This window comes from Euphorbia lathyris, chromosome 2 (genome assembly GCF_963576675.1).
Source record: "Euphorbia lathyris chromosome 2, ddEupLath1.1, whole genome shotgun sequence".
Lineage (NCBI taxonomy): Eukaryota > Viridiplantae > Streptophyta > Magnoliopsida > Malpighiales > Euphorbiaceae > Euphorbia > Euphorbia lathyris.
This window is the reverse complement of record NC_088911.1, coordinates 25,314,423-25,328,567: the sequence shown is the minus strand read 5'-3', so window position 1 is coordinate 25,328,567 and position 14,145 is coordinate 25,314,423. Positions and strand designations below refer to the sequence as shown.

The 14,145-nt window shown below is 35.6% G+C and overlaps 1 protein-coding gene across 1 annotated transcript; it reads right to left on the bottom strand.

The window, feature by feature from the left end:
* Positions 1-4,442: 4,442 nt before the first annotated feature.
* On the bottom strand, positions 4,443-13,401 carry LOC136217414 (CDPK-related kinase 3). Its single transcript, XM_066004011.1, has 12 exons — positions 13,183-13,401; positions 12,270-12,881; positions 8,702-8,832; positions 8,525-8,566; positions 7,929-8,037; positions 7,764-7,842; positions 7,037-7,333; positions 6,440-6,549; positions 5,495-5,602; positions 5,345-5,407; positions 4,934-5,101; positions 4,443-4,851 (listed from the first exon to the last, which is right to left on the bottom strand). The coding sequence occupies exons 2-12, from the start codon at positions 12,849-12,851 to the stop codon at positions 4,714-4,716; spliced, it is 1,827 nt and encodes a 608-aa protein (XP_065860083.1). The 5' UTR covers positions 12,852-12,881; positions 13,183-13,401; the 3' UTR covers positions 4,443-4,713.
* Positions 13,402-14,145: the final 744 nt, after the last annotated feature.

Here is a 14,145-nt window from a genome sequence, read left to right as displayed (position 1 = left end):
GGTGTTGGAGCAAAACAAAAACAGGAAATTATACTGTGAAGTCAGGCTATGGTTGCATTCAAGAGGAGAATGAGGCAATTGAGGAGGAGGAAAAATGGATTCAAATCTGGCATATGGAAATCCCTGAACGAATAAGAGTGTTCTTATGGTTAGTTAATCATGAGAGTATTATGACCAACCTCAACCGTTTCAAAAGGAGTTTGTCTGAGTCGGTTGATTGCATTGAATGTGGAGCTACGGAATCGATTGCGCATGCGTTGCGGGACTGTCCTGAAGCAAGAACAGTTTGGCTAGAGCTGCTACCTCACAGCGTGGTGAATGTCTTCTTTGGGATGAATTGGAAGGATTGGCTGTTGCGTAACAGTAAAGAGAAAGCCAGAATTCGAGGGATGCAATGGCAGACGATCTTTGGATTTACGGTTTGGTGGATTTGGAAATGGAGAAACAAGAATGTTTTTGGAAGAGGAGGGATGAGAGAAAATAAAGCTGAGTTTGTGATGTCTCGTGCTGTAGAGTTCTCAAAGGCTTTGGCTTGCTGTTCGACATTAAGAACTAAGCCGAGAATTGACGAGTGGATAAGCTGGCACCCTCCGGAGAAATCTTGGTTGAAGATTAACACAGATGGGGCCAGTAAAGGGAATCCGGGTGCAGCCTCTACCGGGGGATTAATTCGGGACCATCTTGGGAGGTGGAAGAATGGATTTGCGAGAAATCTGGGCAGCTGCAATGCGTTATTAGCTGAGCTTTGGGGAGTGTTCCATGGCTTAGCGTTAGCATGGGAGGAAGGTTATCGTCAAATCTGGCTTGAAGTGGACTCACGGGAGGTTGTTGCTGCAATGACTGAAAATATAGTAGATAATCATCCCAATGCTTGGCTAATTCATAAATGTCGAGACATGAAGGAAAGGGATTGGGAAGTTCGAATAAGTCATATATATCGTGAAGGAAACCAGGCTGCTGACTGGATGGCTAATTTCGCAGGGAAGTGTTCGATGGGTTATCACAAGTGTGATGTGCCTCCTGTAGGCCTCCAGGTTATTCTTGAAAATGATCGTCTAGGACGGTCTACTAAAAGAATAGGTTTCTGTTAGTCTTTTGCTTTGTTTCGGGGCTTTGCCTTCCTTATTACCAAAAAAAAGGGGACTTAAAGAACATAATATTAGGAAGCAATATTAATATCATATCATATCAACAAGAAATTTCTTTACTCTCAGAGTGAAATATCTAACCTATTAAAAGACAATGAACATTGTATCTTATGAGATAATTAATATTAAAAAATAAATATTTAAAAATGATATTAATTAATTGAGAATATATATTATTCCAAGAGTATTGTAAATCGAATTTCTCTATTGTTCCGAGTCTTGCCCTATCTTTTTTTTTTTACATTGTGTTTCTTTTAAAGGAAAAAATAAAATATATCTAAAATACAAACTACAAAAAAAAGGGCTTTATTAACACTTTTTAAATAACACTCTAATAAATTGTTTCATGCAAACTATAAAAAAAAAAAAAACCAAAGCCTGTAATTTGTGAGATACACGCAAAATGTACAGCTGAATGTTAATACTAAATATATTGAATCCACCTTAGAAATCACACTTCCACTTTTCACTTTCTCTTATTCTTCAATGTCGATGAAATAGTTTCTATCGAATCCACCTTAAAAATAAAATCTAATCTACGGATCAAAACTTAGAGACGATGGAGTGAGACACGAAATCGAACTGCATGGATGAATTCTACCTTTGAGTCTTCATTGGCAGTGAAGTGGGTACGAGTCTAGTTAGCAAAGAAGAATGAGGGAACGCGGCCTATAATAAATTATTAGGAATGTACATGCTTTTTAAAATATAATTGTTAATAGGTTTTCAGGGTATAATAATTTATAACTAATAGTTGAGATACAATGAATATAAACTTTAAAATGAACTTGAGAGCACCCAAATTCACAACAAAAAGATCCACTTCTTTTCAAGGTCCAATATCAATATCAAGTCATTTCAATAGATAAAATATAAAATCTGTTTGGTTCATCTGTTTTTTACAATTGTTAGTTATTGTTGTTAGTTTTTAGATTTTATTTAATTGATTGATAGGTACTATTTGATAAATCTATGATGAGTTGTCGTTGTTAAAATGTCAGAACGAATTAGGGTATGTTTTGAATCAATATATAACAACTATAGCATATGAGAGTGGGCTCAATTGTAAAGAAGCAACTCTTGTAGCACATCCACCTAGGTTCGTTTCTCAATGTCGTTGTTGGAGTTCTATAGGTAGAGCAATGTGTAAGCACTCCCGTAATTAAAATCTATAAGAATATTAGTAAAAATAATCTTGATAGTCAAATAATTTTATAAAATATTCATAAATAACAACTCTATAAATAAATATTTATGTTATTTTTTCAAAATTCACAAACCTATATAAAAAAAAGTTATTTAACTTATTTTTTACTTTAAGAATTATTTTTGTTTATGCATACACTACAAGATATTAGATCTCTCACTACATTTCAACTGAGTTGCTTCAGTATTTTTATGATTTTTATTAGTATCTATATCATTTGAAGTATTTAATGCAGAATAAAAAGCAATTGTAAAATAAAAATTGTACTGAGAAGAACGTGTTTTGTGAAACAATAAATACGATAACATAATTTTATCAAAATCAAATAAATACAAAAAAAAAATATCTGAAAAGCTCTAAAACAATTGTTGTTTCATCAAAATGCTAACATGTATTTTTTTTTTTAATCTAACCAAATACTATATTACATCTTGTTTAGAATGAAAAATTAAAAGTAGTTCTAAAACACTGAAACAAACACCCATATGGAATCCAGCAACATCAAATATATTAAAATTATTGTGCGAATAAAATAAACATATCATGGATAATATATTCCTTTTATCCCAATTTTTGCTCCAAATTTTACCACCGTAATTGCATATCTATTAGACCATCTCCAACCCAACATCAAATTGATGTTGGGAATGAGATTTGATGATGGTTGGCTCTTCAACTTATCATCAAACCGTATTCTTATTTTGATAGATACGGTTTTCTCTATCAAATTTGATGCAATATCAAATAATATTTTATTTCTATTTTTCTTACTTTTTTATTTAATTTTTTATATATAAATATAGTTATCGTATATTTTATTATATAATATTATTATTTAAAAGAAATCTTGTGTTTGGAAGGAGGAAATAAGGAAATGGGTTGGAGCAGAAACACTATAGTAACATCAAAATAGAGAGAGAAAATGAAGAAAGTACGATTTGATATAGTAAAATTGATGAAATGGATTGGAGATGGTCTCATATCAAATAAAACTTTGAGTAGTACTCTGAATGACCAAATAAATTTGGTAACCCACTATTAGATTTAGATTAATTAAATCAAAGTTTTGAGATATTTTGAATCTTCACCCTAAAATTCTAATAAACTTAAATTTAACAGTAAATGATTGACATGAACTTTCACATAAAACTTTAACATTTTTAGTCTATCATTTAGATATTGGAAATGGGGGTATCAACCAATTAGGAAAAAAAAAAAAAGATCAGATTAAAGTTCAAATCAACTTTTTACCCGACAATTCAAATCTACAATATCCAACTTTAAACATTAGATAATTACCCCTAAACTCAACCTCTTGAAACATCAACGAATTAAAATTTGATTAGAATATTAAATTACCTAGACTTGAAATTTGGGGTTTATGTGCTAGTGCTTAGGGTAGAATGCACATGAACCGATTAATTGGATAAAACTATACATATATATGTAAAATAAGCATACAGTCCAACTGTATAAATAACAATATGTTGGTGAACATAAAGGTGGCAGGTACAAGTCAACCGTCCATCCATTAGATTTTATTATTATTATTATTATGAGCGTTTGAGTTGATTACTTGGTCGACATTGTCTACACTTGTATCTACATATAGGCCCAGAATATTAGTAATAATTAATTCAATTGTAACAGAACAAAACCCAGCTCATTATTCCAACTGCCTCCCATTTAATTATTAATGTTACCTTCCGGTGTAGCATTTTTTAACATTTTAATTGTGATTTTCTTCGGAAATTCAAAGATACTAATAAGTTTACCCCCACATGAATGTTATTTAAAATATGTAAAAAAAAAAAAACAGAAAATAAATTGAACCATAATAACAACTTGACTGATACTATATAGATATTATCTATTCATTCGCTTGGCACAAATCCAATTCGGATCTATACATTATCCATTCGCTTGGCCAAAATCTAATTTAACTTTAAAACACATCTGCATGTATCAAAAACATACCTTAATATACGTCGATCAATTTCTCAAGTATTCCACTCTGAGCACCAGCCACTCAGGTTGGAGTCATTAAATCCACATTTGTTAGTATGGAATGCAAAGTTTTGCTCAAGTGAGCCTAAATTAACTTGTGCTCTCGCACATTTTCCATTCAAAACTAGGAAAAATGTTAATCAGCAATGCTTAAAGGGAAAACCCAGTTTAAATTTGGCCTGAACAATAACTCACAACTGATATCACTAATATATTCTCCTCTTATGCACATTTTCCTGTACCCCCAACCCCCATAAAATAATGTCCTCCAAATGCCACAGTTTCTAGAATTTTCCTTCTATATTTTAAAAGAAAAATAAATCTATATTTTCAAAAATTAAAAAAAGGGGGCTAATGCTGTCTTGTATTTGAGCTACGAAGGGTGACTCCATGTAAAAATTTTGTATATCCAAGTAAACTAAGCTTTCCATCCGAGTTTCTTATACATTCTCTCGCTACTGAATAACCTGCAGGCCCCAGATTCAATTCCTGCAGTAATCGCAGTTTTTAAATCATATTAGCGGACCAGTAAAATTAAATCAATCCAACAGCCACAGTTTTTTTCACATACCCTTGCCAGTTCTTCAACTGAGATTACTCTGTTACCTTCCCGTTCAAAATGCTCGAATGCAGTGGCCGCAATTTGTTCCCACCCCTCGAGAGCCTCTAACTGATAAGGGCTGATTGCAGCTGCACAAAACTCTTCAAAGTACATCTTTCTATAAGAAAGGGCATCCATCTGATTCAATAAATAAAGTCAGAACATGAAACTATCTATCTAATATTAAGAGTAGAAGAACGAAAACACGACAGTGAGATATTTCGAAACAAGGACCAAGAGGGTCAAAATATTCACCAAGGCATTGCCTTCTATGAAGTTCTAATAACTCTCTCACGTAACACATCAGTTAGAAATTTTACAATCCAAAACATTTCAGATGCTACTGCAGCATAACATTTATTACTGATAGGCAAATCATACCGCATTAAGAATTTCCGGAACTCTCGACTCCCTCATTGCATCAGTTGCGTGACGCGCTAGAGCCTGAGAGAGATTTCAAATCATTTTTAATTAAATACAATCTCATTCGTAATAATTAAAAAAAAAATCCAAGTAAAAGCAGTATATAACCATTCTGAAATTGTCAAGGGAGACACTCCCGTCCCTATTTGGTTCCAACAGGCTGAACTGAGCTCTAAGATACACAAGCTCATCCTCAGACAATGCTTTTGAAAGAGCCTACAATTGCAGAAGTATGATTAGACAATGAGCTAAAAATAATCGAAAAGTAACTCTGAACTCTTTGATTTCTCACATTTGAATGTCAGCACTATTCAAAAATTTCAACAGCATAGACGATAGTCCATATCAATGGGGTAAATTTCACATATTGGCAGAGAAGTTCTGCTGAATTCCTAAATGATACCTACAATTGTAACTCTGGATAATTCGAGGGTTTCATTATCCTAGGTGATTAGAAACTTCCAAAACTTCAGAGAAACCAAAGGTATATTTGTGAATTAACAAAATATTATAGTCAAATAACTGTTTTACCAACTAAAGCGATATTAAACATAGTACCAATTCACAGCAGGACTGAAAAAAATGTATCATATCAACCAAGCATCTCATGATAAACCATTTTTATCAATATCATAATAAGTTCAGATGCATAGAAGTCAAGTCTAAACACAAAACATGATGGTTGTCGATGCTTTTACAAGATAAACTTATTTAAGACAACAGATCAAATCACTTTTAAATTACTAAGTATATTTTGACAATAATTTGTGCTGAACCCTGTTTCTCAAAACTACCTTCTGGATTATAAAGATTGTTGATCAACAATTACCAGGATAAAGGGCGGCCCGGTCGCATTACGCGTCCCCGCTGAGCGAGGGTCCGGGGAGGGGTCCCACCACAAGGGTGTATTGGGGGCAAGTCTTCCCTTGCCAATTTAATTGGCAAGAGGCCGCTCCTAAGACTCGAACCCGTGACCTCTGGTCACACGGCAACAATTACCAGGATACAGAAAAAAATTCCTACAGAAAGGTCAGCTGGGAAGAAGAAGAATACCTTAAATGCCGCACGTTTGAAAGGTGTAGCATGCACGTATCCCTTCACTAGCTTATACATCAATATGTCCAGAGGTATAGGACGATTATCATCCCGCAACCATGGGTGTGCTGCAATCATGAAGGTTCATCAAATAAAAGTAACTAACAATTAAGAAAAATGACATGAATGTCTTGAAAAAATGGAAAGTTGCATTACCAATGAGCATGAAAACTCAATAGTTGATCAATTTCACACAGGTGATCAAATATCAAACTACTAGGGGGATTAGCTATTTAATCTCCTTTGGCATCAAGTGACAGGCCCAGGCCTTTAGAAGCTACGTGCAACCAAATATATGGACAAGTAGCCCTTTCTTTACAAAAATTGGGGCAGGGTGGGTGGTTGCTGAAAGGCCTATATCATATTCTAAAAGAAAGCAGTGTTCTGGTCCTGTTATTTAGAAACAGCAACCATCCATTTCTAATTCATATAAAGAAAGGGCTTGCTTGTCTCAGAAAATAATATAATAAAAATGCAAAATAAGCACTGTGCATTCTGTAGTCCACCGAAGCTCTAACTGTTTTCACAGGGAAATAATAGTAATTCCGAACTTACATAGAGCTTGAACAGCAGTCATTCTTTTCCTGTAATCTTTGTTCAGGAGTCTCTTCACAAAGTCTTTGGCTTCTGGCGTAACAGAAGGCCAAGGTAAATCATCAAAGTTAGGATCAGATCTTAGGACTGCACGAAAAATTCCCGATTCCGTCCTTGCCCAGAAAGGCCGGCTCCCACATAACAAAATATAGGAAATAACGCCAATGCTCCATATATCAGCTTCCAGACTATAAGATCTATGCAGGACTTCAGGTGCAACATAGTATGCACTTCCAACAATATCATTAAGTCTTTCATCTGCATATTTTCATAAAAGCAGAGATCTTTACCTATTAACTAACTATCATGTAAAGATGTATATTTAATAAGTTGCCATGCTGCCTTTCAATATTCCATAGGTGAGCTTGTGTAGTTAGATATAATTAATTTAGGGAGCAACTCAAATTTTGATTATATGAATCAGTTGGTTTTATACTATAAACACCAAATTAGCATACTAGTGCTGATGAAGAAATGTGACAAATATACCAAAAAGGAAAAATAAAAGAAAAAGCGTGTTGGAAACTCTAATTTAGAGGAATCATTTGATTGACGAGAAATGAACAAAATTATACACATGAAAATCTATAGGAAAAATTTGTTTGTGAGAAAAGAAAAATGGATTGCTTCTTTAAAGCAAGGATATTAACTTCAGACTAAAAAAAATATGGAAGCTTGTGAATGTTACCTGGTCGTATGAAATCAGAAAGACCAAAATCAATTAGCTTCATATAAGCATCTTCACCCCCAGAAGTGAAAAGGAAATTCTGCAAACGAGAGAAGACAGAATAGTATTAAATAACACAAGATCATAAAATAAGGAACATTAGTATCAAGTTAAAGAAGAAAAAACCTCTGGTTTCAAGTCCCGATGTACAACGCCTTGAAGATGACAAAAAGAAACCACTGACAGGATTTGCAGAACTATAGCTTTTGCATCTTCCTCAGAGTACCTTCCTCCTCTGCAGCAGAGGAAAATCTTGACAGTTAATATTACCTTAAAAGACCATAGAATCTGGGTATGTCGTACCATTCCATTTTGTAAAAGCAGAAGACTAAGTTTGAGATGACATCTATAACTAGAAAGATGGGACCACAGGCAGCAAAAGTTAGAATTCACCCCTCGTACTTGGCGCAATTTTCACTTTTGTATCTGTACTTCAATGTTTGTAAATTCAGCCCCTCTACTACAATTTTTCATAAGACTTGGCCCTTGACAAAACAAATCAGTTTGCAGTATATATGCACTGACATGTGGTCAAACTATTTAACGTGAATGGAGCTGTTTATTTTCTGTCAATGGCCAAATTTTACAAAGAATAAGTAGATGTGCCAAAATTGAAGTATATGAGCTAAGATAAACTGTGCAAGTAGACGGACTAACTTTTGAGTTTTTCCAGAACCAAGGCAAGTCAAGAAACCATAACCAAAAATACTGTAATGCGTTACCTTGCCAAAATTCTGTCTAAAAGCTCCCCACCCTCGCACAATCTGATAAGCAAACAAAACAGAAGAACATCATACCCAAAACTTCAAGTGTCAAAAAAGTTGTCTGGCAACACCAGAAAAGAATTAAATTTTGTTTCCCCAATGAAATTTGGAAAGAGAAGCGAAATAAAGACATACTCCATGACTATGTACACGTTATTGGCATCCTCGCATGCATCATAAAATTTGACAAGATGCTTATGTCCTGATAGTGCTTTCAATATCTTTACCTCCCTACGGACATCTTCTATTGAAATTGCAGTTGTCATCTGCCACAGGAATCTCATCAAGATGCAGATATTACACAGTCAAAACATCAACTAAGCATAAGAAAAATACGGCCACATATACACTAGTTGAACAGAACATTATCAATTATCAACATAAACAAGGTAAAGACATAAAATTAAGAGAAAAATGGAGACAAAATCTATAAAGAGTCATATAAGGCACAAAGTTTTCATGCTATCAAACTGCAAAGATGAAAGAGAATAATTTAAATGAGACATCAATCATCAAACATGCAAAAGACAACGAATTATAAATTCCAGTTGCAAACTAGTTCGCAAGTAAAGAGGATGCTATTTCGACAATGAACGAGAAGTTCAGAATTTGGTAAACATGACACAAGCATTAATAGAATGTATAATCATATCATCTGTGCATGGCTGTGGAGTGAAATAGGACTTCATATGGTAGGAGATTCACCTTTTGTATTGAAAGTTTTCAGTGCTAGCAACTAGGGGAGAGAATTCAAACCCCAACTTTTGAATCCAATCTAATCTCAACTAGATAGACATAAGAAACATAGGAAGAGAAATGTATTTGCAGAAAAAAAAAATGGAGCAACAAAATCATGTGTGCAGTGTTGCATCAAAAGTGAAACCTATATCAGTTATCAAATACTTTCAACAAAGAGAAATGCATTTGCAGGAAAAAAAAAAGAGAGAGAGAGAGACAAATCTAAAGCTAAAGCATATTCAATTTTGAATATAGCCAGAAAATCATGTGCATAGTGCTTATCAGATTAGACAACCTCAAACATGTGCATTCTCATAACGAAAAAAGCATTTATAGATTTAACCATCACATCACTGGGTCCCAAATATAAAGAAACGGCAGCAGACCTTCGTACAAGGCATGTATCAAATACCAAATCGTATATAGATGTCTAAATGCATAACGAGCAAGAATGCACTAATAGAAATGCATTTAAATGATAAGCTAAAAAAATGACATGGAAATACAACAATATCTTTCAAGTTCATAAACTATTGTCTTAAAAGCCTTCTCAAAAGTATAGCATTTCTCATTTATTTTGGTTTTGATGATCGTATGCACAGAAATCTTGCATCAAGAACTAATTATCCCAAAATCTCATTTACATTTTTATTAGAAATATGTGTTGTTAGAAATTATAATTTGACTATATCTTGAAATACGTATAAAGCTGCACTGCCTAGCAATGCAAATGCTGTTTTGCTTCACTATGTTATATTATTATATTATATACCTTCCTATTATGTAGGATCTCACTAACAGAACTGCAAATACTTGTCAAATACCCCCATAATTTTTTACCAGATACATGTATCCCTGAAAGGTGGAAGCCACAGAACATTCATCTTTATTCTTCTAGCATACCAATCAGGAAGTTTCCCGTTCAATATCTTAAAAGTACGAGTGAGAATACATTTTCAAGAATGAACTTCATAAGTTGTATGGTCATGTGAATGATGAAATGAACATGGTGAAAGGTTGAAATTATCATGCCTAGCGTATCTTTCCTCTTCTAAAAGGGAAGGCTACAGCTAACTCCTAAAATACCCAACATAATATTAGGGAGTCAATAGTTGGAACTTGGCCTACAGCAACGTGGCTTCGATTATACTGCCGGTGACATCAATTACCTTACAGTTCTGGACACAAGTAATCCAAGTCAGACACCTCATATTGTATTCGGATACGACAATCATGATATATTCATTCTGACCTTCTAATTACATGCTAATTAGCCCGTTTGCCTCGAAATGTATAAAGCTAATTTTGTATCATGGAAAAAGTGGAGGCGTTAGACACTTTCACAGCACAGGTCAACCATGAGCTGCAAATCTAGTATGATGTCTATTTTAGTGAACTTTATTCCAACTAGCATGCCATATATAACATTGTTTCTTTCTAACAATTATGATTAATGCATGTCTAAATCTAACTCCTAAAAGGGAAGGCTACAGCTAACTCCTAAAATAACCAACATAATATTAGGGAGTCAATAGTTGGTACCTGGCCTAAAGCAACGTGGCTTCGATTATACTGCAGGTGACATCAATTACCTTACAGTTCTGGACACAAGTAATCCAAGTCAGACACCTCATATTGTATTTCGGATACGACAATCATGAGCTATATTAGTGAGCTGCAAATCTAGTATGATGTCTATTTTAGTGAACTTTATTCCAACTAGCATGCCATATATAACATTGTTTCTTTCTAACAATTATGATTAATGCATGTCTAAATCTAGAGAAACAATCATTAAGTATAAAGGGCGGCCCGGTCGCATTACGCGTCCCCGCTGAGCGAGGGTCCGGGGAGGGGTCCCACCACAAGGGTGTATTGGGGGCAAGCCTTCCCTTGCCAATTTAATTGGCAAGAGGCCGCTCCTAAGACTCGAACCCGTGACCTCTGGTCACACGACAACAACGTTTTTACCGTTGCGCCAAGGCTCGCCCTCTACAATCATTAAGTATAAGCGACAAAAAATAGCAATTTGCTCAAAAAGCGGTCGCCTTTATCTTGGTAATGTTCAGAAGGAGATCTCCCACATCATCGCATAATCATTTCCGCTGCATTGGGAGAATCAATCATAACATCCTGACATTCTAATTATAATTAGCATGTTTACCTCTAAATGAATAAAGCTAATTTTGTAACACCGAAAAATTGGAGGCATTAGACACTTTTACAACACGCGTCAAGCATGAGCTGCAAATCTAGTATAATGTCTATTTTAGTGAACTTTATTCCAACTAGCATGCCATTTGTAAAATGGTTTATTTTGAGTTATTATGATTAATGCGTGTCTCTATTGAGAGATAATTATTAAATATAAGTGACAAAAAATAGCAATCTGCTCAAAAAGCGATCAGCGATCGCTTATATCTTTGTAATGCTCGGAAGGAGATCTCCCACATCATCGCGTAATCATTTCCGCTACATTGGGAGAATCAATCATAACAAGCCATTAAATAATAGAACTTATTTGAGCATATTTACTGTTATTACTAAAAATAATCATATATTGATCTGGCATAAATCCAATTACTGCTTAAGCTTGACTGTCCAGTGAGGCCAGAAAAACTCCATGACATTACCTTCCAGATAACAACAGAGACACACTGTTACCATGTTAACTCCAAACCAATGCATAAGCTTGACAAATCAATCGATTATACTATATGTGAATCAAAATTAAAAGTACTATGCTTCGCCAACAGCAACATTGCTTAATGCAGAATGTAAGATCCAACTCTAGGTCTAGGTCATGTATAAGAAATCATATAATTCCCCAATTCAAATGTAATTACTAATAAACGCAGCCTCACAGATCAAATCAACAGAAGACAGTGTGATGCATTACATTCAGACAATAGAGCAAGTAATAAATCGTGAAAACTCATAACTAATAAAATTGACAAAATAGTACCTTGGATTTTGATATGATCTTCACAGCGACGGGTTGATCTTTGAACTCCCCTTTTTTCACTCTCGCAGAGCATGTATGACCGAAATGCCCTCTCCCAACCTCCTTCCCCAGCTCATACTTGGCTCCGAAGTTCTTGCCGTAGCCGAAGCTCTTATCCAGTGACTGCTGCTGCTGCTGCTGCTGCTGCAGCTGCTCGGCCTCTGTACCACCATGCTCAGGAATCGGCCCCTCCTTAGGCTTTCCACCACCAAGACGCTTGGCGAGAGAAGCAGCTATGTGCTTCGCCGGTGATGGCGGAGGGAAGGGCCGCCGGAAGAATCTCCTCGGAGTTGAGGCCCTCGCCGGCGATGGCGAAACGCCTGGAGGAAGTGGACTAGCTGAAACACCATGGGGAAACGGACTGGGCCAGAGGCTGGGGTTAGAGGACCTCGCCGGAGTATTCTTTACTGATGGGACACTGACGCCGCCATTACGAGGAGTTGATGGGCGTAGCGGAGATTGGTTACGATCACCAGTGGCGACTATGGTGGTGGTTCCGTCATTCTCGTTAGTTGGAATAGTCTTGCCGTAACACTGCCCCATCTTGCAACACTGCTAACCCCCACGGTGTATCTAATTAGCAGACAGTCAAAGCATACACATTAGGCGGCGGTAAATAAAATTGCCGCAGATCTGATTATCATCGGAGAGAAAAACAAACGACAGAGAGAGATCTAAGTGAAGAAAACGATAAAAGAAGAGAATGAAAGAAGGTATTTGGAGTCAGTCAGAGAAACATAAACGGAGAGAAAGAGACAGAGAAAGATGGACAAAACTACTATTGCTGTTTTACATACACAGATACAAGAGGTGAAAATAGCTGAGCTTTTTAAAGACTGTTTTTCTTGCTTAGAAATGGTTAACTCTTTCTTACATTTGTACTCAGCCGTCCGATTTGCTTAATTTTCACACGCAATAAGATAACCACGATGCTTACTCTTGCCTCCTACTGCAATCTCAGCCGTCAATTGTTCACCGGAGGACCGAAAATTTGAACTCTCGATTGTACACTAGTCTTCTCTCTCTCCCTCTCTGTCTGTCTACTTCTAATTTTTTTCAGTTTTTTTTTCTTATATATGAATAACAAGTTCCTTTTGGTTTTGTCTTTTGCTACTTTTCTTGCCGTTATTTTTTATTTTTTTAATTGAAAAGGGGATTTTCGGGAAAAAGAACGCATTTCTATTCCCCTGCTCCGCGAACTACACATAGAAACCGTAGAATCCTAATTACGCCACGTGTTTATTGTTATGAGGGTAGTTTGGATATTCTGTGAGAACGCGGGATGGTTGACTTACAAATATGCCCAAACGATGAATACGCGGCATCATATAAAGGGTGCTAAGTAAGATAGTTGATGGATATGGAGAGTAGGTGAAAATTTCCGAGAAAGGGATTTGACAGAATCTGAGCTGACGAAAATGAACATCACAACTCAGGTCAGAAGGTTCGAAATGGCAAGTATTCAGTGATATGCAGAGGTAGAATACATATTCTGAGGTGGCACCATCTCATCCCTCCACTTACTATGTAAGTCACGCAAAAAACCAGGCTTAATACCTTAACGGGGCGTTTGGTATTCTATTGGGATAGGGATAAAGATAAAGGTTGGGATATGGACAAGGATAAATAGTTGGGATAAGGATAAAAATATAATTCGAGAATTATTATTCAATATTTGGTACGTGGGATATGGATAGGGATAAAATAATACATTTTACTATTTTACCCTTATTTAAACTACATAACATTAATTTGAGGGATAAGATGGACTTTTTCATCCTATTAAAATCGCAGGAGCTTATCTCACCTCCTTATACCACCCACCTCCTAGGTATAG

What these genes read in the sequence shown, in the direction of transcription:
- LOC136217414 (XM_066004011.1), bottom strand. Translation starts at nt 12,851, where the DNA reads ATGGGGCAGTGTTACGGCAAGACTATTCCAACTAACGAGAATGACGGA. An exon ending in ATCGGGACTTGAAACCAGAG is followed by an intron (nt 7,843 to 7,928) that starts GTTTTTTCTTCT and finishes TCTCGTTTGCAG; the next exon opens with AATTTCCTTTTCACTTCTGG. An exon ending in TTCCGGAAATTCTTAATGCG is followed by an intron (nt 5,102 to 5,344) that starts GTATGATTTGCC and finishes TTATTGAATCAG; the next exon opens with ATGGATGCCCTTTCTTATAG.